Source organism: Solanum lycopersicum, chromosome 10 (genome assembly GCF_036512215.1).
Source record: "Solanum lycopersicum chromosome 10, SLM_r2.1".
Taxonomy (NCBI): domain Eukaryota; kingdom Viridiplantae; phylum Streptophyta; class Magnoliopsida; order Solanales; family Solanaceae; genus Solanum; species Solanum lycopersicum.
The window spans coordinates 55,126,919-55,152,781 of NC_090809.1; the positions used below are offsets into that span (position 1 = coordinate 55,126,919).

The window sequence follows — 25,863 nt, forward strand, 5'->3', positions numbered from 1 at the left end:
AGCTAACCCAACAAAGCTCCTTATTTCTGACACATTAGTAGGTCTTACCCAATTCTTCACTGTCTCTATCTTAGAAGGATCCACCATCACTCCATCCTTAGAAACCACGTGCCCCAAGAAGGACACTACATCTAGCCAAAACTCACACTTAGAGAACTTGGCATAAAGCTTTTTCTCCCTCAACATTTCCAATACCATTCTCAAATGCTCTTCATGTTCCTTCTTGCTCTTTGAGTATACCAATATATAATCAATAAATACGATCACGAAGAGGTCCAAATATGGCTTAAAAATCCCGTTCATCAAGCTCATGAACGCAGCAGGGGCATTCGTAAGACCAAAAGACATCACTACAAATTCGTAATGCCCATACCTCGTTCGAAAAGCAGTCTTTGGCACATCCATTGCCCGTATTTTCAATTGATGATAACCGGATCTCAAGTCAATCTTAGAGAAGACACAAGCACCTTGTAACTGATCGAACAAGTCATCAATGCGGGGAAGAGGGTACTTGTTCTTTATGGTTACCTTGTTTAGTTGTCTGTAGTCTATACACATTCGAAAACTCCCATCCTTCTTCTTTACAAACAAAATCGGAGCACCCCAAGGAGATGCGCTTGGTTTAATAAAGCCTTTGTTTAACAACTCTTGAAGTTGGGCTTTTAACTCTCTTAACTCCGCGGAAGCCATTCTATAAGGGGGTATCGAAATGGGGCGAGTACCCGGTTCAAGGTCAATACAAAAATCAATATCCCTATCTGGTGGCATACCAGGAAGATCTGCAGGGAACACATCCAGAAACTCATGGACCACCGAAACCGACTCAATCGAGAGTACTTGGGTAGTGTCATCCTTGAGATGTGCCAAGAAAGCTAAACACCCTTTACTAACCATTTTCTTAGCATGAAGAAAGGAGATGATACGCACCGGATTGGAATTGTAGTCACCCTCCCAAACTAACGGATCTGTCCCAGGCTTGGCTAACGTCACCGTTTTAGCATTACAATCCATAATCGCAAATTGCGGAGAAAGCCAAGTCATACCCAAAATTACATCAAAATCATCCATTTCTAAGATAACCAAATCTACATAAGTGTTGCTCCCCACAAATTTCACCAAACAAGACCTATATACCTTTTCAACTACCACAGACTCACCCACCGGAGTAGAAACACGAATAGGCATATCAAGTAATTTACAATGTAAATTTAGACCATTAGCAAATGAGGAAGATACATAAGAAAATGTGGATCCAGGATCAAACAATACAGAGGCCATGCAATCACAAACCAGAAGATTACCTGTGATGACAGCATCAGATGCCTCCGCTTCAGACCGCCCAGGGAAAGCGTAACAATGGGCCCTATCGTTCATCTGTCCGTTGCCCCTACCATGTTGTGATGTAGTGGCTCCAGTTTGCCCATCACCTCGGCCGTTTTGGTGACCACCATTACCTCGACCACCACGTCCTCCAGAATGACGGCCTCTACCATGACCACCTCTATCTCTAGCCATTGGGGGTCTATAACTCTGTTTTGGATAATTTCTCCTAATATGCCCAGTCTCCCCACACCCATAACACTCTCTGGAGTCAAGCATAGGTCTCTCAGAGAAGTGTTGACCGGTCTGAGGTGGACCCCCAACTACAGTCTGTAGTGAAGACTGAATGGGTCGAACTGCGTAACCTCCGGAACCTTGTCCTCTAGAGTAAGAACCATTAAACTCACCTCCCTTTCGGAACCTTTTTGATGTCGATGTCGAGGTGAAGTCGTCGGGCTTCACTCCTTCCACCTCTATCACGAAATCTACCACTTCTTGGAAGGATTTTTCTGTAGCCGCTACCTGTAAGGCCAAAATTCGCAACTCTGATCTCAACCCCTTCACAAACCGGCGAATCCTCTCTTGTGGACTGAAACATAGTTGGGTGGCATACCAGGATAATGCACGAAACTTAGCTTCATATGCATTGACCGACATCCTACCTTGCTCTAAGCTCAAGAACTCATCCCTTTTCCTATCCCTCAAAGTTCGGGGGATATACTTCTCCATAAACAAGCTAGAGAATGAGGCCCAAGTCATAGGTGGTGCCTCTGTTGGTTGACACTCAATATGTGACCGCCACCACATTTTGGCGTTCCCTTAAAACTGATAAGTAACAAACTCCACACCAAACCGTTCTACTATGTCCATCTTGTGTAGTAGCTCGTGACAGTCAACCAGAAAATCATAAGCATCCTCCGATTCAGCACCCTTGAAGACTGGAGGTTTCAATTTCAAGAACTTACTGAAAAGTTCATGCTGATCATTTGTCATTACAGGCCCTGTAGTCAGACGAGGAAATGTGCTTATTTCCAATGGAACATCCATGCGGGGAGCCATAGTAGCCGCATGTTGTACCTCCAAAGCCTGAGGTGCTGGTGCAGAAAACACTGGGGGTGTATGACCCTGATCAGATAACCCGCTAAGATAAGCCAGAACCTGATTGATCATCTCTGGGGTAGGTTGGGGTGACATTTCTTCATTCTGCACTTGTTCAGATTTCCCATCCTCCCCTTCTCTTATTACTTCCTCAGTCGGTGGAGGAGTCACTGCCCTAGTATAAGATGGACTAGGTGCCCGTCCTCTTCCCCTAGAGGACGTCCTCCCACGACCTCTACCACGGCCTCTTGCCGCTGCTCTTCCTCGAGCTACAGCCCCAGCGGCTGGCTTAGATGCACCCTGTCCCGCCGGTGCTGGTGTTGGTGTTGGCGTAGTCGTTGCTCTAGTTCTAACCATCTGCGAAAGAGAGTGAAGATGGTCAGATACCAATTTGTATCACCTAGATACCAATTGGATTCAAGTAGTAGCACGAAAGAAAGAAAGAAAGAATGGAATTTTCCTAAAGTCTTATAGCCTCTCAAAGAAAAGTAAAGGCGTCCCCCTACCGTTCCTTAAGACTCTACTAGACTCGTTCTTGTGTGATAAGACTAACGAACCTATTGCTTTGATACCAAGTTTGTCACGACCCAAATCCGGGCCGCGACTGGCACCCACACTTACCCTCCTATGTGAGCGAACCAACCAATCTAACCTTAACATTTCAATATAATATCAATAGAAAGTAATGCGGAAGACTTAAACTCATTAAATAAAGACCAATTCATTAACATCTAAAATTCAACATCTATTATTCCCCAAAATCTGGAAGTCATCATCACAAGAACATCTACGATCAAACGACTAAACTAAGAGTATTCTAAAAGCTAAAAATACATAAGAAGCTAGTCCATGCCGGAAGTTTAAGGCATCAAGACTTGAAGAAGAAGATCCAGTCCAAGCTAGAAGCATTAGCTCACCCTGAATTTCCGGTGTAGTAAGACTGGCTTGAATTACTGTTGAGTTGAAGACGATGGCACGTTTGCTGCACTCCACAAATAAACAAGAAGAGAACATAAAAGTAGGGGTCAGTACAAAACATGGGTACTGAGTAGATATCATCGGCCAACTCAAAATAGAAATCAATATATACCAAGTAATATCATAAAATCATCCATGATACTCAACATGTAGCAACAACAAGTACTATATCATTAACAATTACCGTCAAGTTCACGCATGAGGACTCAAGCCTCAATACCATACTCATTTGGGAATTATGTTCATTAGATTGAGTATATTAACATCTTTCGAGATTCATTATCTTTATTTCTCTTGTGTCGGTACGTGACACTCCGCCCCCTCATATTCATTAATCCTCTTGTGTCGGTACGTGACACTCCGATCCCCTAAATCTACGTGTCGGTTCGTGACACCCGATCCCCTAATTCTACGTGTCGGTTCGTGACACCCGATCCTCTAATTCTACATGTCGGTTCGTGACACCCGATCCCCTAATTCTACGTGTCGGTTCGTGACACCCGATCCCCTAATTCTACGTGTCGGTTCGTGACACCTGATCCCCTAATTCTACGTGTCGGTTCGTGACACCCGATCCCCTAATTCTACGTGTCGGTTCGTGACACCCGATCCCCTAATTCTACGTATCGGTTCGTGACACCCGATCCCCTAATTCTATGTGTCGATTTGTGACACCCGATCCCCTAATTCTACGTGTCGGTTCGTGACACCCGATCCCCTAATTCTACGTGTCGATTCATGACACCCGATCCCCTAAATCTCCTTCCATCAATTCATCAAGCCTTCTGTCTTACCAAGGCATCATCAATCTCATTACTTTAGTTCATCAAGCCTTTTCCCTTACCAAGGCATCATCATTAAAAAGAGATTAGGTTTTTATCAAGATTTGGGATTCAATAACTTCATCATGCTTAATATAATCACAATTATATAATCACGTTCATGCATGCATACAATTAAGCACATAGCAGGGTTTACAATACTATCAATACATATCATTCTCTATTAAGAGTTTACTATGAAAGCATGAAAACCATAACCTACCTCCACCGAAGATTAGAAATCAAGCAAGCAAATCCCCAAAGCTTTGTGTCCTCTTCGTCTCTCCTCTTTCTCGTTCAACTTTCTCTCTCTTTCTCTTGTTTTTCTATTTTCTTTATTCAAACCCTCTTTCTTTTACCCAAATTAGTATATAATTAAGGATAAAATATGGCAATAATGCCCCACTAATTAACTTAAGGTTACCTCTTTTAACCCCCAAGTGATTAGACTTATTAACATTAACTTCCTAACTTTATAATTAAGGCAAGAATAGTCAAAAACGTCCCTTAAAACGTATCAAGAAATCCGACCCAGACTGGGATTGCGCAACCTGTGACGGACCGTCGTGCCTGCGACGGTCTGTCCTGCAGGTCGTCGCAAAGTTCAGAGACCCAAATTTCCACCAAGGGTCTGTGACGGTCCGTCACGCCCGTGACGGTCCGTCCCGCCATTCCGTTACGAAGTTCAGAGAGTCGATTTTCAGTACCCAATTTCAGAATTTCTAAGTGTTTTGAAACGAGACCCCTCGACGGTCCGTCGTGCTCATGACGGTCCGTCGTGGGTTCCGTCGTCTCAGCCTGTTTTTCCAGAAATAAAATCTGCTGCTCAAAACGACTAAACAGGTCGTTACAGTCTACTTGTTTTTATCACCTTAACTTTTTCCAAGGCAAGAGGCACTGGTTCTTATGTTTTTGGTGTGTAAGCAAAAGATATGGAAGTAAGAACAAAACGGTAGAAAGATATGGAAGTTATCCTGCTTCCTGATTTTTTGAATTTTGAAATTCAAAATTTCAAAATTTGGTCTTTTATTTAAAATTAATTAAATTTAATAATTCAAAATCAAAAAGCTGATTAAAAGGTTGAGTGTTTAAATGGTTAAAATTTAAAATTCAAAAACTAATTTAAGAGCTTGAGTGTTTTAATGGAGAAAAAATAGGCATTAAAATTGGTAAATGTGTATTATAGGAGAGAGAGTGTAATGTATCTAAAAAATTACACTAAAATAAAAAAAAAGGGAATTATGTAATATTTAAAAAAAGTAGGGAAAATTAGAGAATATAAAAATTATAGTTGTGTATTTAAGTTATTTTTCCTAATAATTATTAGTTGAGTGACTATTTGAGAAATCAACTCAAAATTTAAACCATATTTAGGATTTTAAGGATGGTGATTCGTCTTCAAGAAAAAGGTGGATTAGTATGGTGATTAAGAACTCAATTAGTTTCAACAAGAACAAGACATTAAAAAATCAGGCATGAGTATGGTATTAATGCATACCAGGGCAACATAATAATGATGCACAATGATGCTGAATATAAAAATGGAATGAATATGTTATCACCTAGCATGGTTTAAATTAGATTAATATTCACTCACAATGATAAAGATGATCTACTTTGTTTCCAAAATATCACCTGGTTGATGTACATCTTTTCATAGGATTCTAATATTTTATGGACTTACAAGATCATTTGGCACAAACTGCATGAGAAATGTTTACAAATGATTAAAGTTGTATGATGTGGTATCACTTTTGTCCGTTTACTTTATTTAACCTTTATTATGAATCACCAATAGTGTATGCCACTTTTTCTTTTCATGTACACAAAATGAATTGTTTCTTACACCATCATAAAGTAATTTATAAGTAATGATTAGCAGCCTCAAAAAGTAATTTATAAGTAATGATTAGCAGCCTAATGCCTTCGAAATTGAACAAGATTATTTCGAGCGCCTGAATAATTTTGTTCATTTAGACAATATATACGATACATTTTAATAACAAATATAACTTATTTCTTTACCTTAAGACGACAAACGAGATAATAATTTAATGTAGTTCAGTCTATTGACCTAAACCACAACAAGAGATGAGCAGTTCACTATAGAAAAAAAAATACAGAATATATAGAGAAATAACCTCACACAATTCATTCGAAATAAAAATAGATTCACATGTAACATTTGTGTCTCACATTGACTATATTAAGTACTCCCACATCCTTTAAATCCTTAATCTTTTTCCTCTGTCTATAAGATGACACGAGGTTATGCAAATATGCAAGGCAAAATCAAATGAAACCAAAGATGTGATTTGAGTGTGGAGATCAAAGTGAACTACACAATTTGAACTGTAACCTCTATAGATGGTAATCTCAAAATTTGTTACAATACGACTGTGAAATCTAGTTTGTTCAAGCATATAGAAATTGAGTGAACTTGTTGTTGTTTAATATTTTAGAGATGGATATATTATAACTATAAGTATTTAAACATAAACAGTAATGTGCTTAGTCTCGACACCACGTCCTCATGAGAATTGGGAATTGGCCATTTTACGATTGTAAATGACTGAAACATTCACTACTAAAAAGAGGCCAAAAAGAGACCTAGAAAAGGAGATAGGTCTATAATAAGAGACTTCATGAGGTCGCTATTTTAATTAATATTTTTTTATTTTTTTAAATGTAGGAGAGACCTCGTGAGATCAATTTAATGAATTTATTTTTTCCTATACCCGACTTATTTCAAATTTTCAAATTTTTAATCTAATTCTCATAAAATTAGAGACCTCACGAGGTCTGTACTTGTTAAATTAATAAGAATAATTTAATTTAATTAAAGACTTAAAAAAATGAGAGACCTCATGAGGTCTCTTAAACAAAAGAAAACCCTAGCCAAATTTATCTATCTCTTTCTTCCCTCTCTCTTTCTCATCGTTCCTCTCTCTCTCTCTCATCGTCCCTCTCTCTCTCTCTCATCGTTCCTCTCTGCCAGACTTCTCCATCTCCTCTCTCCGCCGTCATCTTCTCCATCTCCAGACGTGCCTCCATCTCCGGCTTCATCTTCTTCTGACGAGAAAGTCAGCCGCCTCCATCTCTGCGCGCCATTTGTAGTCGGGCCTCAGCAGGTGGAGGTCGCGCCGCCTCCATTTTCGAGGGGTCGTGCAACAGCAGCAGTGGTCGGCATTCCCAACCCTTTGACTCTAGGTGAATTTTTTGAACAAATTAGTTGGTTTTCGTAATTCTAAGTGCATAAAATAATTAAAAAGTGGCAAGTAGATTGAATGTTACCCTGTTGTATTAGTAATTTAATTATTCCCAATGTGATTATCTTTGAAATTTTTAAAATAATTTGTGTCAAATTGATATTGAAAAAGTTTCCCAATCAATAATAATTTGTAAAATTAGTTGGCTTTCGTAACTCTTAATAGGGTACATGATTTTCTTTGAAAATAAGGTAGTACATGGGATCAAATACTTGATTTTCACCATTGGAGTTCAAACTCTATTTTCTAGTGTTAACTTTTTTCCCTTTTTTCTTGCTAGGCCACTAAGGAAGCTCAAAATCTAAAAAAGTTGATACAAGATTATACTACTTCTTTAATTTAATCAAAGTAGGAGATAAGGTATGGTAATTTTAAATTTAATAAAGTTGAAGTACAATTGTTTTCTACAATATGTGTTGTACCCATCTAATATTGATACTTAACTTTAAATATGTGTTGACACTTAGCTTTAAATTTAGAAATAATTATTTGTCAAGCTTAAGTACCAACACTAGTTGATCCTATTGATGACAAAATTGATTTTCCTTGAAAATCAATTTGTGTCCATCTAGTGTTGACACTTACCTTTAAATTTAGAAATAAGTTATATAATACATTGCAATGTTATCATGTATTCACAAAACAAATAATTCCCATCACAAAATTATAAAGTTAACAAAATTATCCATAAGTTAACTTAGATTATCTATCACATGTCTAAACTTCACTAATGTGATAGTGTGTTTGCCACATAATCATCACTTTCTTCATCACTACTAGACTTATGTGTCATATTTTCATACATTGGATATTGAGTAGGTTGAGATTGAGGAGGTCGAGGAGGGAAAGTGAGATCACCAGAACAAGGGGGAATCCCTCCTGAAGCAAGTAATGCATCGACTTGAGCCTTAAGACCCGCAAACTGTAATTCCAACCGCCTTTCCCTAGCCCGTGATTCTTCGGCTTGGCTATATAGCTCAACAATCTTTTTCTCCATAGACAAATTTTTCTTCATCAATTCATCATGATTTGAACTATTTAGGCCTTCAAACTCAGAAGAAAATTCACGAAAGATTTTATGCGGCATTCCATATGCATACTCATATCTACTCGGCCCACAAGTCCATTGCCCCTTGAGGAACATTCCAATCTGATTTGATACTTAATAATCTAACCGCAATAGACAACTGTTAGTATGGACTCCCCTCATATAAAGAATGACTAGCAGCTTCCAATTGTTCAAAGAAAATTTTACATTCAACATTAGGAGCTTCTTCACCTTGATTAGCAAAATAAAAATCAGAATGCACACCAAAAGCATCTTGAACCATGTCATCAATTCTATAATTTTGTGCATTAGAATTCACAGTGCTACTACTTTCACCAGGAACATAATGTTGAAATACATCAAAGTTATTATTAATTTCTCCATGACTAGTCCACACAGTGTTTTCTTTTTTAAAACCATTTCGATAGATATGAAGCTCAACAACATCTGTTTTTTCATAATTCAAACATTGATATTTATTACAAGGACACTTAATCATACCACTACGTTGAAAATGATCTAATGTCTTTGCATACTCCACAAAACCAGTGACACCTTCTACAAATTCAGGTCTTAGCCCCATTTGACCAAAATTAGTCATATTATACATCCAACTATGATCCATCTACATAAGAATCATAAATTAAATTTGTCAAGCACTACATTATGTAATAATTTACTGAAAACAAACTGTAACAATACTAGTAGGGATTGGTTAACGATCCTTGTGCAAATGAATTTAACTTATTAACTAACTTAAAAAATTTCTAAGTCTACTTAGTTTAGTTTTAACTTAATTCTAACACTATAGTCACAAATTTAACTTAACCAACTTAACAACTTTCTAAGTCTAACTAGTTTATTTTTAACTTAATTTCTTATACTATAGTAACAAGTTTAACTTACCAAACAACTTAACAACTTTCTAAATCTAATTAGTTTATTTTTAACTTAAATCTAACACTATAGACACAAATTTAACTTATTAGCCAACTTAACAAATTTCTAAGTCTAATTAGTCTAGTTTAAATTAAATTCTAGGTACTATAGTAACAAGTTTAACTTATTAACCAACTTAACAAATTTCTAAATCTAATTAGTTTAGTTTTAACTTAATTCTAACACTATAGTCACAAATTTAACTTATTAACTAACTAAACAAATTTCTAAGTCTAATTAGTTTAGTTTTGACTTAATTCCAACACTATAGTCACCAATGTAACTTATTAACCAACTTAACAACTTTCTAAGTCTAACTAGTTTATTTTTAACTTAATTTCTTATACTATAGTAACAAGTTTAACTTACCAAACAACTTAACAAATTTCTAAGTTTAATTAGTTTAGTTTTACCTTAATACTAACACGATAGTCACAAATTTAACTTATTAACCAACTTAACAAATTTCTAAGTCTAATTAGTCTAGTTTTAACTAAATTCTAATACTATAGTAACAAGTTTAACTTATTAACCATCTTAACAAATTTCTAAATCTAATTAGTTTAGTTTTAACTTAATTCAAACACTATAGTCACAAATTTAACTTATTAACCAACTTAACAAATTTTTAAGTTTAATTAGTTTAGTTTTGACTTAATTGCAATACTATAGCAACCAATGTAACTTATTAACCAACTTAACAACTTTCTAATTCTAACTAGTTTATTTTTAACTTAATTTCTTATACTATAGTAACACGTTTAACTTACCAAATAACTTAACAAATTTCTAAGTTTAATTAGTTTAGTTTTACCTTAATACTTACACGATAGTTACAAATTTAACAAATAATTATTTCTAAAATTTAAAGCTAAGTGTCAACACTAGATGGACACAATTGATTTTCAAAAGAAAATCAATTTTGTCATCAATAGGATCAACTAGTGTTGGTACTTATGCTTAACAAATAATTATTTCTAAAATTTAAAGCTAAGTGTCGACACTAGATGCACACAAATTGATGTCATCAATAGGATCAACTAGTGTTGGTTCTTAAGCTTAACAAATAATTATTTTTAAATTTAAAGCTAAGTGTCAACACTTGATGGACACAAAGAAAATCAATTTTGTCATCAATATGATCAACTAGTGTTGGTACGTATGCTTAAACAATAAATTATTTCTAAATTTAAAGGTAAGTGTCAACACTAGATGGACACAAATTGATTTTCAAGGAAAATCAATTTTGTCATCAATAGGATCAACTAGTGTTGGTACTTAAGCTTAACAAATAATTATTTCAAAATTTAAAGGTAAGTGTCAACACATATTTAAAGCTAAGTATCAATTAGATGGGTACAACACATATTGTAGAAAACAATTGTACCTCAACTTTATTAAATTTAGAATTACCATACCTTATCTCCTATTTTGATTAAGTTAAAGAAGTAGTAAAATCTTGTATCAACTCTTTTAGATTTTGAGATTCCTTAGTGGCGTAGCAAGAAAAAAGGGAAAAAAGTTAACACTAAAAAATAGAGTTTGAACTCCAATGGTGAAAATCAAGTATTAGATCCCATGTACTACCTTATTTTCAAAGAAAATCATGTACCCTATTAAGAGTTACGAAAGCCAACTAGTTTTACAAATTATTATTGATTGGGAAACTTTTTCAATATCTATTTGACACAAATTATTTTAAAATTTTCAAAGATAATCACATTGGGAATGATTAAATTACTAATACAACAGGGTAACATTCAATCTACTTGCTACTTTTTAATTATTTTAAGCACTTAGAATTACGAAAACCAACTAGTTTATTCAAAAAATTTACCTGGAGTCAAAGGGTTGGGAACACCGATCACTGCTGCTGCTGCACGACCCCGCGGAGATGGAGGCGGCGCGACCTCCACCTGCTGAGGCCCGACTGCAAATGGCGCACAGAGATAGAGGCGGCTGACTTTCTCGTCAGAAGAATATGAAGGCGGAGATGGAGGCACGTCTGGAGATGGAGAAGATGACGGAGGAGAGAGGAGATGGAGAAGTCTGGCAGAGAGGATCGATGAGAGAGAGAGAGGGACGATGAGAGAGAGAGAGAGGAACAATGAGAAAGAGAGAGGGAAAAAAGAGATTGATAAATTTGGCTAGGGTTTTCTTTTGTTTAAGAGACCTCATGAGGTATCTCATTTTTTAAGTCTTTAATTAAATTAAATTATTATTATTAATTTAACAAGTACAGACCTCGTGAGCTCTCTAATTTTATGAAAATTAGATTAAAAATTTGAAAATTTGAAATAAGTCAGGCATAGGAAAAAATGAATTCATTAAATTGACCTCACGAGGTCTCTCCTACATTAAAAAAAATTTAAAAAATATTAATTAAAATAGCGACCTCATGAGGTCTCTTATTATAGACCTATTTTTGAGGTCTCCTTTTCTAGGTCTCTTTTTGTCTTTTTTAGTAGTGATGGTCCCTATCCGACAGTTTGAAGATGCCCCACTTTATAAAGTGGAAGAAAAAACTCCACTTTATAAAGTGTAAGAAAAAGTTCCGGTATATATTAAAAATAAACGTTATGACACTAACGGAAAACGTTTAGATTATTGGATATAGTGGAACTTTTTCTTCCACTAAGCTTACTTTAGTTACTTACTAAAATAGTGACTTATTTTGGTTACTTTTATATTTTTGTGGCTTATTTTGGTTCCTAACTCGATGTAAGTATCATATCTTTAATTTATCCCTATTTGAAACTCCCTTTTGAGCGTGAATGGTGTATTAGAGTGAGTAAGAACCACACATTTGTTAAGGATTGGACTGGTGATTTGCTTATATGATTTAGACAATTCTCCATTCATGAGTTAGATTTTGGGGTGAGTTAGGTTAATGTGCTATAACTTTACATTTTATGCGCTTTGTGTAAAACCCCTTATTTAGCTGCAATAGTACAATTGTTGCTATATTATATTTAGCAACAAAATAAATATTGGTGCAATAACGTTAACACAATTGCTGTTGAAGCTTGAAGCTACATACCGTATTCCTATTGCTGCTAAAGGAAAATTTATTGGCACTGAATGTATTTTTTGTTGTAGTAACTCGAATTATTGCAAACTAGCTCCTCCGCAAGAATTTCTTCTTGGATGGAAAAACCGTTGACAAAGTTGCATACCAGATTAACTCCAGCAAAGAAGGACAGATATCATCAGTTCTGTTTTGGTGCAAATATTTATATTTCCTACTAAAATAAATCAGACGCTCTCCTCTCTTTTTCTCGCTCAACCACATCTGATCTCTTCTTTAATTTATTGACTTTAAGTCTCATTTAGGACACCACAAGAACTAAAATGCTGAAACAAATTGGTATGTCATCTATGTTTTTGCAGCAATATTACACGCTTGCGTCTTATGGACACAAGCTAACGTTAGATGGAAGTAATAATAATGTCTCCATGACTAAAACGAAATTTCTGAAAATGTATACCAGGTAAGTAAACAAAGTAATGAATTGATGCTGGGATTGAAAACACAGTAACACAACTCATTCAAAGTCTCTAAAATCTCAATTTCACAAATTGAGTGATTGGGTTTAAAGAGATTTTGTGGAATTTTCTTAATGCTGACCCATCATTTCTTGTATAGATGAGTTGTGTAAAATTGTATAAGTTTTGGGCAAATTCCGGATGAGAAATCATAAGTTTCTTTAATAGAAATTTACATTGAACAACAAACTTCAAGGACAAGCGGGAGTTCAATACATCTTCCAGCAATTCCATAACATAATATTTCCTCTGCTCTCTTATCGTTTGTTATGTTGAACTTTATTTTCAATAAGGACTCGTATTTCCATACAACTTTTACCCAGGGATTTCATTCTTTGACTATAACAGTTGTATTGAAATCCAACTTTTACATAGAATATTTCTTTTGTATAAATAAAAATATTTTGAATGTAATTTTTGTACTTTTATACTCATCCTGTTATTGAGTTAAAAGCCCAAAATCTTTTTTTTTAATCAAAGAAATTCTGCCATCAAGCTTTCAGCCCATATTTTATATCAAAATATGTTTAAAAAAAATAGCCCAAAACAGCTCACAAACCCTATTCTATTTTCTGAACCAGCAAATAACTCATCCTATCTCCAGCAATTTCAACGAATGACAGAGATCCCCATTTCTGTTTTGGTCAGGCACTATCCCCCTTGTCTCTCCTTCATCCACAACTCTCTTTTTTTTAATTCGATCAACAAGAATTTAAAAATACTTTTGAAATCTCTTATGAATTCAGCCAAAAGTTGCAAAATCAGAAGATAAAAAACAGGTCTTGCTCATTTTTGTGGACGCGTTTTGCCCCACACCTGAAACCACTGTTTTATGCTCGTCTAAAGAAAGTTTTGGGGAGGAACTTCATGTAGGCGTCGGAATCACTCTCTCGTTCACTGCCCCGCAACAGGTGACGATTAAATTTTTAATTCTTTTATCTTAAGAAATATCATGACTTGCTATTAATGTTTCTTGCTTAGCTTTAATTATATGTGACAACAAAATATACTCGGTTCTTTACTTCTTGTTCGAGCTTGCCATATTCCTTTCATGTTTTAGCCGTTGTTAATAAGAAATGAGTTCGTTTCGTGATTAAATCTTCACTCGCTCCAAGTTAAATGTTTATATGATAAAGTTTTTGCAGCTCATGTATTCATTTGTAGAAGTATGTTAAAAAGAGATGAGTGTTGTTCTTGCTTAGTTAGAAATATTATGCATGTTACACTTTTTTTTAAAAAAATTTGTGTGAGAAAAACCATGATCCTATATTATCTCTACGCACACAAAAAATATAGATTTTAATTTTTTTTTCCGAATCCATTAGATAGTAGAGTTGTATGTATAAGTTCCCTTCTAAGTCATTAAGTGAGGGCGGTGTAAAATGTCGAGGATCATGGATTGAAAAGTAATGTTTTTTTTAGCTTAAACCTGTTGAACTTGAGTGTTAATTTTATGTTCAAAATACATGAATGGTGGCTTGGCTGTTTTGAGTTAGGCTTAAAGTTACCAATTGCGACTGTTGCACATATTCGTGTTTTGGATAACATATTCATTTTACGACTTTACTTAGCTCTATATTTGATAACATATTTGAATTATTCACTATCATATAAAGGTGTATTGTTTTACTAATTTATTTATTCTCTCCTTTACATGAACACTTTAGAAGCTAATTGGAGTCTTCATAAAAGACTTTTACCGTGCAAGAAGTCTCATTTCAAAGCGTGCATCTCTCTTCTGTTTTGTGTCTCCCACTTCTCAAAAGCTCATGCAAAATGGACATGGAAAATTAGCAAAGAAATCTGGAGAACTACTCCTTTCTTTTCTCTTTTTAGTCATTACTTTATTATGTTTGTGCTCTTATTGATATGTTGACTTTGTATTATATGACACTTATTCCCCTTTGCCCTCTCTACTTTTGTTAGACTAAGCTACTTTAGTCTTTTAACAGATTAGTTATGTTGGGTTTCGTGAATTATTTTTTTTTGCAAATTGTTTTAAAAAATAGATTAGTTACACCTTGATTAGATCCATTATGTTTTTTTAAGAAAAAAATAAGTTGTCTAAATCACGAAAAGCTTTTGGTTGTGAAATGTCTAATGAGCAAGTTTTGTTGAAAGTTTTAAAACCATTCCAAAAAAAAAAGAGACGCAAACTTTTACTAAAGATGTATAAGTTTTCAACCACTTGGATGAAGGTTTCTTTAATCTACTTTGGCTTTATTACTTTTCTGAGAGATATCTTATTTTCAAGATATATATCACAAGTATTTTATCAAGTATTTTTAACATATTCCTTTTAAATTTGCTACTTTTTAACTAAGTAACATAAGTTTTCGCCAGTTAATCATTTTAAACAAATTTTAAAGTATGTGTGTCTTCCCTTTAGGATTAGGTGAGATTGAGGCCACAGGTTACAGATGAAAGCATTGGATTTGATCTAAAATGGTTTGAATTCTGTCTACTTGGTAAGAATGTTACACTCTGTCTATTTGGTAAGCTTTGGATTTGATGTAAAACTTGAAATGCCTGTAGTGTTTTCAGCATGCAGAAGAACTAAGGCGGTGTCAGATTTCTTGTTACTTAATGGATTTAGTCTGACTTTAGAAACATCAGATATTAGTTCTGAACGTCTACATCAGATAATAAGTTTAATTCATGAATGTAAAGAATCAGATGTGTTAGGGGATCATAAGGCAAGATCATATGGTCATGGTAAGAATGTTCCTAAAAGGTTGTGTTCTAGACACAGGTTAGGTATTCTTGTCCCAAAGTTGGAGCATCATGATCAATACTTGAAAAATGCAGCAGTTGCCCCAAATATAAATTTTATATCCACATAAAAATTCATATAGGTAACCCTGGGAAAGAAACTTCAAACAAGTTAGGCATGATTAAGTGGTTGAACATCTCCACCATTAATCGGTAGGTAGGTTAGGGTGCACGTTGGTGGGTTACTGAGAACACTGTTGATCTTTGCATTGCTTCCTTAGCTTTGCTTGTCGTTTGTCCTTGTACTTTATTTGAATACCAATGCCATGCTCACATGACATTGTTTAGCCTTCATCTTGACAAGTCCTCACCAAGTTTCCTTTCCCTCAAGTCCTTGATCCTCACTTGCCACTATGGAATCAGTCCTTGGTGCCATTGTGCACACCTTAGCTTAGTCAATAGTCCGTCGCCACCTTACCCTTGCTTGTTTGTTTCGTTGGCTTATACAAGTGACAAGGTCAACATGCTTTAAAAACCTTGTCTATGCTGCCATTTTGCTGAGTGACTTAGATCAGGGGTCTAACAAGAAGAGACTATATGTCTTAAGTAAGGAGTATATATAATTTATCATTGCGGGATAACCCATTTTCCATTACATATAAATAAAATAATTATCGTCAAACATAGGGTTCTAAACTTATCACTTTAGTTTTAAACTTAAAAATCTGAAAAATTCTATCAGACTTTTAAGGGGATCATAAAGGCAGGATTAAATGGTCATGGTGACAATGTTCCAAAAAGGTTGTGATTTTCCTTCTGGATTCCACAAGCCAGATCACTTTGATGAAAGCAAGTGAAATTTGTATAACAAAATGGAATTTTCAACTAGGTTACTTATGGTTACCTATTTGTATTGATTTGAAGTAAGGTAATCAACCACTAGGCCTATCTTTTTTAACTCATGTCTAGGAGAATTCGGATATGGAATCAGTTGATGCTCTCCAGTTAGGGAATTGAATACGCAGTAACACCTAATTCTCTCAAACTCAAGGATAAGCAAACCATCACATAAAGCCAAAATATCTACGCCATAACATAGCCTTGTCACAGATTGAGTGATAGCATTTAGGGAGATTTTTGGGAATTCTCTCAGCAATCTCCCATCATGAATTAAATAGATGAGTTGTGAAGAAGTGACTTTTTGACGGTGGAATAAAGTTTTTGAAAATTCAGGATGAGATATCATACCTTAAAAATTCTTGGATAGAATTTACTTTGAAAAACAAACCTCAAAGGCAAGCCGGAGATAATCTCCATCACCATAGCATCCGAAATTTCAATACTCTCTGATAGACTATTGTGTTCCTCTGCTCTGTTGCCGTTTCTCATGCTTTTAGTTCCTTCTATTCCCTTTTTTGAGTGTATTAAGAAAGACATAAAATGTTTTACCCCAAAAACAAGTTGTTGTTAAATAGTATTAAACTTTATTAAGGAAATCTCCGAAACGATTCGGCAGATTCTGTTGAACAATCAATGAAACTAGATATATATGTGGACTTACAATAATTCATTCACATTAAGAAATGTTATGCAAGTTACATTTTTTGTATAAAAAAATTTGTGTAACAAAAATCATGATGCAATAAAAATATAGATTTTAACATGCCAAAATGATATTTAAGAGTATATCAATGATCCTAATCTCTAAATATATAATATGATGATATGATATGAGATGACATCATCTGATTGTCAGAAGATTATGACTATCAATATTTTCTTATATTTCTCCTTGTTGATTTTAAAAAATGCATTTCCCTTTTACCATTTGTCCTATTACACTCATAAATCTATATCCTAAATAGCAAACTTGAGGGATTACTTTGTACAGAAAGTAAATAAAAGAAATTACAACATTATCTGCGTAAGTCGGATTATTTATATATGACCTTTTTTTCTCCATATAGAACCAAAAGTACTTGTTTTGAGTGGACCTGAGTTGAAATTATGTTTTGATGATTGACAAAATATAAAAGAAAGCCAGGTCCTTAGCAGATCTAGCGGAGGAGTTAGTTTGCAGTAGTTCAAGTTACTACGATATATTTAGTGGCAACAAATTTTCCTTTCAACGACAATAGTGATACAATACAAAGTTTCAAGTTAGTCCTTTCGTCAATGTGGTCTCCTTTCCCAAATCTCTCGCTTGAGGCTCCCACTGAACATTTAGCAGTAATTGGGTTAACGTTATTGCATCAAACATCATTAAAGCCTTTAACGACATTTATGTAAAGTGTTGGTGGTAGATACTCATATTTATTGTTGTTTCTATATATATTATAGTAACAATTATACTAGTACAACTAAATCCTTTATTTGTTCTGGTCAGCTGATGAAATATATATATGGTACATCCTAAATTATCAAATAGGACCAAATAGAATAAGTGTTTTTAGATAGAGTATATAAAATGTAAAGATATATATAGCACATTAACCTAACTCAACCCAAAAGCTAGCTCTTGAAGAAAGGATTGTCCAGATCATATAAGCAACCACCCGTTCAATCCCCAACTAATGTGGGGCTCTTACTCACTCTAACACACCATCCCCTCTCAAAGGGATGCCCAAATTGGGATGAACTTGACTATCATACCATGTAAGGTTATGGTACTCGGGTCAGCTAACTTGATCTCAAAATCTAGATCACGAGAGGATGATTGTTTAAATTCATATAAGAAAACGTACCCCAATTACTGTGGGACCTAACCCACTCTAACGCCTTGTTTCACGCTCAACCAGCGTGGAGCGGTAGCTCAAATAAGGATGAACCTTGTATGGACTTAAGTAATAATCCTCCCCACCAGGAGCTAGTTTTTGGTGTTGCAGTTTCATATCTTTACATAATATAAGAGTCATATCTATTTGGACCTCTCATTTTCACTATTATTGGGCTTGACCTTGGGCTTGGTCTTGGCGTGTGAAGGCGGGTGTTAGAGTTCCACATTTTTTGGAGAATGAACTAATAGTTTGCATATATGGAATTGAAGTGTCATATCCATACATAAACCAAATTCACAAATTGATTAAACACACTTATAATCTTAAGCAGGTTATAATTAAGTTGAACAACATATATCATTTATTGTTTCTTAATGTGAATGAATTATTATAAGTCCACATATATATCTAGTTTCATTGATTGTTCAACAAAATCTGTCGAATCGCTTCGGAGATTTCCCCAATAAAGTTTTACACTATTTAACAACAACTTGTTTTAGGGTAAAACATTTTATGTTTTTCTTAATACACTCGAAAAAGGGAATAGAAAGAACTAAAAGAATGAGAAATGACAACAGAGCAGAGGAACACAATAGTCTATCAGAGAGTATTGAAATGCCGGATGCTATGGTGATGGAGATTATCTCCCGCTTGCCTTTGAAGTTTGTTTTTCAATGTAAAATTCTATCCAAAAATTTTAAAGGCATGATATCTCTTCTTGAATTTTCAAAAACTTTATTCCACCGTCAAAAAAAGTCACGTCTTCACAACTCATCTATTTAATTCATGATGGGAGATTGCTGAGAGAATTCCCAAAAATCTCCCTAAATCCTATCACTCAATCTGTGACAAGGCTATGTTATGGCGTAGAGATTTTAGCTTCATGTGATGATTTGCTTATCCTTGAGTTTGAGAGAATTAGGTGTTACTGCATATTCAATCCCTTAACTGGAGAGCATCAACTGATTCCATATCCGAATTCTCCTAGACATGAGTTAAAAAAGATAGGCCTAGCTGTTGATTACCCTACTTCAAATCAATACCAATTGGTATACATAAGTAACCTTGTGCAAAATTAACTTGTTCTACAAATTTCACTTGCTTTCAAAGCGATCTGACTTGTGGCGTGAAATCCAATCGAGAACCAATACTTTCATATCCTTACCTTACGGTAGTCCACCTGTTCATTGGCACAATTTTTTGTATTTTCTTAGAAGTGACGGTAGTGTCCTAGCCCTTGATACAAAGAATGAAGAGGCTTTACTCATCGACCGTTCGGACTTTATTGATCTTTATGATATTAGCTATGGGAAAACTTTCACTAGTAGGGAAATGAATGGTAATGATATATGGCTAGGGAGGGCGCAAGGTTTACTTACCTTTGTATGCATTTTAAGAAAACACATAGTAAATGGGATTTTTGACAGAGCAAGCAGCCGTTGGGGGGTTTTCCACACTTTGGAAAAGTTTGTTTTAAGTCCGGATGATGATATTATCGTCTTTCTAGTTTGGATTGACAACAAAAAAGTGTCTTTTCTGGTACAACGTCCCCCAACACAGTATCATGATCTATACGAGTATGATACCAACATCAATGGGTACAAAAATGTTGCAGTCATGGACAAAGTTGATTATCCCATGTATTGCTTCCATCAAACATTAGCTTGTTTCCATATGACGCCCTCCAATATTGTAACCATTGCTCAGCAGTTGTCTATTGCAGAAAGGTTGGATGACCTCAGAAGATTTATTCTCCAAGGTACCAGTTAGTTTGAGTTCAATTTTTTATTTTAGTTCTTGCGATATCCTAAATGCTGCTTCAGGTCAGGATAGAAATTCCTTTCAAATTTATGTTTAAGACTTCTCAATTGAACCAACTGATATTTTCATAGAGATATTGTCTGTCTTCTTTGTTTGACTTCAGTGGCATTTTGTAAATTCTTGGTCTCCTTTTTTACTTTAAACAAGTTTAAATTGTTTCTAATTCTTTTCAAATTTTGTTTATAACTTTGTCCAGATACATCAGAAGAAGAAGTTGGAGGAGGAGGAGGAGGAAGAGAAGAAGAAGAAGAAGAAGAAGAAGAAGAAGAAACATTGTAATAGACTTGGCTTTCTGCCCTTCACTATCTTCAATCATGATTAGTTTCTATTCAAACATGACTTTTGGGAGATTGAGGGCATAGTTACATATTGTATTAGACGTGATTTTCTATATGCATTTTGAACAAAAACCTCTTCTTGTTTTTTTTTGCAACTGCTGCACATTTGAAGTGATGAACTCCTATAAATGAAATATTTTAGCATTACCAGGAAGATGTTTGGCGTATCTTCTATTCAAAATTTGTTTTGTCAATCAAGCATCGTCATATGTGCTGTTTTAATATTTTGTTTCAATTTTTTTTGAACAGGACTGGATTTACGTTAGTTCCATTCTTTTCATGGTCAAAAAACCACAGAGTGAACAAAACTTCAGGATTACTTAGTTGGATATACTTTCATCACAGCGATGAAATCCAACTGAGAACTGATTTCTATTTTTTATCATTTTGTAGTCCGCCTGCTTATTGGTGTGATGCTCTTTATTGGCTTAGAAAATCATGAAAATAGAAGATGAAATAGCCAGAGTATATAATTTCCTGACATCTAAGTGTAATTTCTTTGAAAGTCAGTTCAAGCACCACAGGGATAGAAAAAGGTTAGTGAATGTCACTATTTACGGCTTCGATTGAGGAGGGCCTAAGAAGTATTAGAATATAACTAAGATTACATCTGTTCTAAACATTGAGGGATTAATAAATATGTATATGACAGGAGAATAATTCCCTATTCTTCCATCAAATTAATATTTTGGCTGTTCATTATTATTAAATGTATAACAGTGGTACTGTTTTTCTGTCCTACCATCATATATTTTGCTTATGCATTACTAAGTTGTCAAATTAAGAAGAATGTTATATGGTTTTATATCACAGTGAATCATGCGTGTTTGACACTCATAGTTAAGATAATGAAGTGCATACCTACATCTATTATAATATTCATTCTCTGAAGTGCGGTCAAGCTACTCTTCTCATGTATCTCCTTCTCTGGCATGAACTGAAGCAGCAGCAAAGGAAGATGTTTGGCAAATTTGCCATTCAAAATTTGCTTTGTCAATCAAGCATCGTCATATGTGCTGTTTTTATTTTGTTCCAAATTTATTTATTAGTTGAATTCTTACTTCACTTTCCTATGGTCAAAAACCAAAAGATTTATAGTTACTCAATACACCTTCAGGCTTACTTAGCTTGATACTTTCATCGCAACGATGAAACCCATCTGAGAAGCAATTTCTGTTTTTTATCCTGTAGTAGTCCACCTTTTTGTTGTTGTGGAACTCTTTATTGACTCAGAAGTGATACAAAGAGAGAAGATGCTATACTCTTGACAGGTCAGGATTAGCTTCTAATTCTTCTCTAGATGACCAAAGAAAAGATTCAGGGAGTAGTAAAAAACCGATTTTTTCTTTTCCATCCCAGTACCCTATAATTAGGAGGATTAATGGTATTCTCACTAACCGGTCTCTAGTGTAGACTCGAAACTTCATACCAATTAATGGTGGAGATGTTCAATTACTTGAGCATGCCTAACTTGTTTGAATTTTTTTTCAGGGTTTCCCTATATGCATTGTGAATGTGAAAATAAACTTTATTTCTTTGGGGCAACTGCTGCATATTTCAAGTATTGATCATGATGCTCCAACTATGGGACAGGAATTCCTCACGTGCGTCTAGAATATGGAAGAAAAATCACAACCTTTACATTCATGAATGAAACATATTATCTGATGTAGACGTTCAGAACTAATATCTGATGTTCCTAAAGTCAGACTAAATCCATTACGTAACAACAAATCTGACATTACCTTAGATCTTGTGCATGCTGAAAATACTACAGGCATTTCAAGTTTTACATCAAATTCAAAGCTTTCCAAATATACAGAATGTTATAATTCTTACCAAGTAGACAGAATTTAAACCATTTTAGATCATATCCAATGCTTTCATTTGTAGCATGTGGCCTCAATCTCCCCTTTGTAGAAATTTTTATCTTATCAGTGTCCATCTGAACATGCAACACCAATCTCAAGTAGCTAACCAAGAATTCCATCTCTTCTTTCTTGATAGTGCCCCAGTATTCTTGAAAAGTTGTTTTGTCTAGAATCTCCATAACTTCTCTGGCAATGCTGTTTCAACTAAGTCGTGGAGGCTAGAGCTTGCTTGGAACAAAGTGTCGTCTGTGGGTCTTCTTCTAGTGAATATCTCCAATACGAGAATCCCAAAACTATACATATCTCCTTTAATGGAGACCTTACTACCCATGCCAATTTCTGCAACAAGAAAATTTTTAGCTTATAAATAAACCACTATTGTTAGAAGAGATTTCGTATCATAGTTTTTGTTAACCTAGAATCATTACCTGGAGATGCATAGCTAAACTGAGCTGTGAGATCTTCATCAACAATGAGTCTGTTATATTCTAGGTGTTTTGATGATCTTCACAAATGCAGAGTCTAACAAGGGAGCAAATGTTTATTTGTGTGTCTTCATCAAAAATGGGAAAATATTATATTCTTGGTGTTTTGATAATCCTCACAAATGTAGGGACCTGGTCTTCGACAGAGTTTTCTTCGTTAGATGCATACTGGGGTACAACTGTAAAGTTGTCTCGTCTGTCATTGGTAGGTGAGGTGCCAACATACCGAACTAATCAGAATGGACCAGAGTGTTTATCCAACGGGTAATAACTCTTCATGGTTGATATTTTCATCATGACAAACCCCATGTTAAAGTCATTCATCCAAGAGAAGTAGCCAACCAACAAGACTTTTAGGAACTCTCAAATAACGCAGCAAGGGACCTGGTCCCGGGAAGTTTGCGAACAAGAAAAGACAGTTGTCAAAAGGCTGCCAACTGATCCTATATCTATAAAGGACTCAGATAGTTTATTGGTGCTACAATTCTAAATTAGTTATAGGTAACTGATTTAGTGGGCAATGTTGTAATGCCCAGAAAAATCTAAAATCATCTAGAGTTAAGTGTTTTAGTGGGCGTTGTATCCGCTTAGAAAAAGTCTAAGTTATCTAAGGGTAATAGCTTAGTGGGCAGTGTTGTATCTGTTAGACTCTTCAAGTAATAGGTAGATTATTTGGTCGTGAGATTAATAAATTTTTCTCATATTGGGTGTAACTGGGTGCACTTTTGCTTATGAAAGATTAGTGAGCAGTTGAAAATCCTATGCAACAGGTTGTGGTTTTACTCCCTTGAGAAATGAGGTTTCCATGTAAAGTGTCCATGTTGTGTTCTCCTTATTGTTTACTCTTCGGCACTGTTCTTGTTGTGTCAAGGGACCTGGTCTATTAACTGATAGTGGACGTCTATATTCTATCAGAGTCTCACCAAAAAGATCATCCCATGAGCTGTGAGATCTTCATCAAGAAGAATGTTCTGTGGTTTTATATCACAGTGAATCATGGGTGTTTGGCACTCATGGTAAAGATAATGAAGTGTAGAGGCCACATTTTATGATATTCATTCTCTGAAGTATCATGCTTGAGGGAAGTACATTTTTCTTCCACGTCTTTTGATAAACACAAGATTGTAAATGCAGCTTTTGAATCCCACCACAAAACTAGGAATTCCGGTTTAAACTCAAATTCAATTGAGCCACAATAAATTTCGCAAGTTGCCAAAACCCTTGGGTATATTTCAAGTGAAATTGTTTACAGGAAAATCAAGCTCTAGCAATTTAGAAGCATTGGCCTAAGAGGACGGTATGGAACCAATGAATTGAAGTTCACCAAGTGAAGTACTAGGAAATTAGGAAAGCAGTTGCCTAAATCGGATGTGAGATTACCAAGGATGACAAATTGTACAACGGAGGAGGGAACTTCCCGAATAAGCTATTTACTGACAACCCAAGAAGCCTCAACTCGGTCAATCAAGATAAAGAAGCTGCCACTTGTCCCTCTAGATTGTTGTACGATAAATACAACTCGTCTAAAGATGTAAGATTTCTAATAGAACTGGAAAGAGTCATGTGAAGTTGTTATTTCTGAGAGAAAGTTTTACTAACTTCTTTAAAGATTCAACTTGGTAAGGAATCTGTTCCACAAGAGTGTCGTGGTCCAGGACAAGGTTCTGGAGGTTAACACAATGTGATAGATTAACTGGAATTTCCCCTGTCAGATAGTTGAAACTCAAATTCAAGTTTTGAAGTCTTCACAGTCTGCTGAGTTGTTGAGGAATTTTTCCTTGGAAGGCATTTTGTGCGAGGTCTAGCGAATTAAGAAAAGAGAGATTTCCTAGATGAGTTGAGATCATACCTGCCAGCCTTATCCCTTCGAGATTCAACTGGATGACTCTTTCGTGTCTCAGATCACATTTTACTCCAACCCACTGACAGAAACAAACAGAATCATTCCAAGAGGCGAAAACTCTTGATGGATTCTCACTTATTTGGGACTTGATCCAAGTAAGGCAAGCAACCGGATGACTCTTCCGTGTCTCAGACCACATTTTACTCCACTCCACTGACAGAAACAAACAGAATTATTCCAAGAGGCGAAAACTCTTGATGGATCCTCACTTATTTGGGACTTGAATCCAAGTAAGGCAAGTTTATCAGTTTCATTAGAGCAAGAAAAGTAGAAGATGCCGCCTGTTGGAGACTTAGAAGGAGAATTACACATAAAGCTCTACTAACTAAATGACCAAAGAGAAGATTGATGTTCGTAATCCATTAGTTAGTAGAGCTTTATGTGTAAGTCTCCTTCTAAATTATTTAGTGATGGCTGGGTAAAATGTGGAAGGATCAGGGAATGAAAAGTAATGTTTTTTTAGCTTAAACCTGTTGAACTTGACTAATAATTTTGTGCTTAAAAGACATGAATGGTGGCTTGGCTGTTTAAGTTTGGTTTAAAGTTACCAATTGCGTGAGCCATATCTTGATAGGCATTTGCACATTTTTGTGTTTTGGATGGCATATTTACTTACCTCTATATTTCATTTATGCACTACTCCCTCCGTCCGAAATTGTTTGTCATGTTGCGCTTTTTGAAAGTAAATTTGACTAATTTTCAAAGTTAAATAAGATCACATTAATTCGATATTTTTAACAAAAAAATTTAGATATTCTAAAACTATATAAAAAGTACTATAAATTGCAATTTTTGCATATTAATATGATGAAAAAATATAGCTTAAAATGTTAGTAAATGTTTTTATAGTTTGACTCTAAAAATAGAAACCATGACAAACAATACCGGACGGAGGGAGTATCATTTAAAGTTGAATCATCTAATTAACTTCCTTGCT

The 25,863-nt window shown here is 35.1% G+C and overlaps 2 protein-coding genes across 2 annotated transcripts; one reads left to right on the forward strand and one right to left on the reverse strand.

The window, feature by feature from the left end:
• The first annotated feature begins 13,583 nt into the window (after nucleotides 1-13,583).
• On the forward strand, nucleotides 13,584-20,813 carry LOC112940184 (putative F-box protein At1g20795). The gene is given in 5 exon segments (XM_026027963.2): nucleotides 13,584-13,930; nucleotides 15,409-19,258; nucleotides 19,261-19,583; nucleotides 19,585-20,267; nucleotides 20,526-20,813. Coding segments are annotated over 4 exon segments (1,326 nt in total). The 5' UTR covers nucleotides 13,584-13,930; nucleotides 15,409-19,021; the 3' UTR covers nucleotides 20,609-20,813.
• A 1,891-nt stretch (nucleotides 20,814-22,704) lies between these two features.
• On the reverse strand, nucleotides 22,705-25,065 carry LOC112940082 (probable LRR receptor-like serine/threonine-protein kinase At3g47570). The gene is made up of 4 exons (XM_026027667.1): nucleotides 24,873-25,065; nucleotides 24,623-24,728; nucleotides 22,967-23,043; nucleotides 22,705-22,877 (listed from the first exon to the last, which is right to left on the reverse strand). The coding sequence occupies exons 1-4, from the start codon at nucleotides 25,063-25,065 to the stop codon at nucleotides 22,705-22,707; spliced, it is 549 nt and encodes a 182-aa protein (XP_025883452.1).
• Nucleotides 25,066-25,863: the final 798 nt, after the last annotated feature.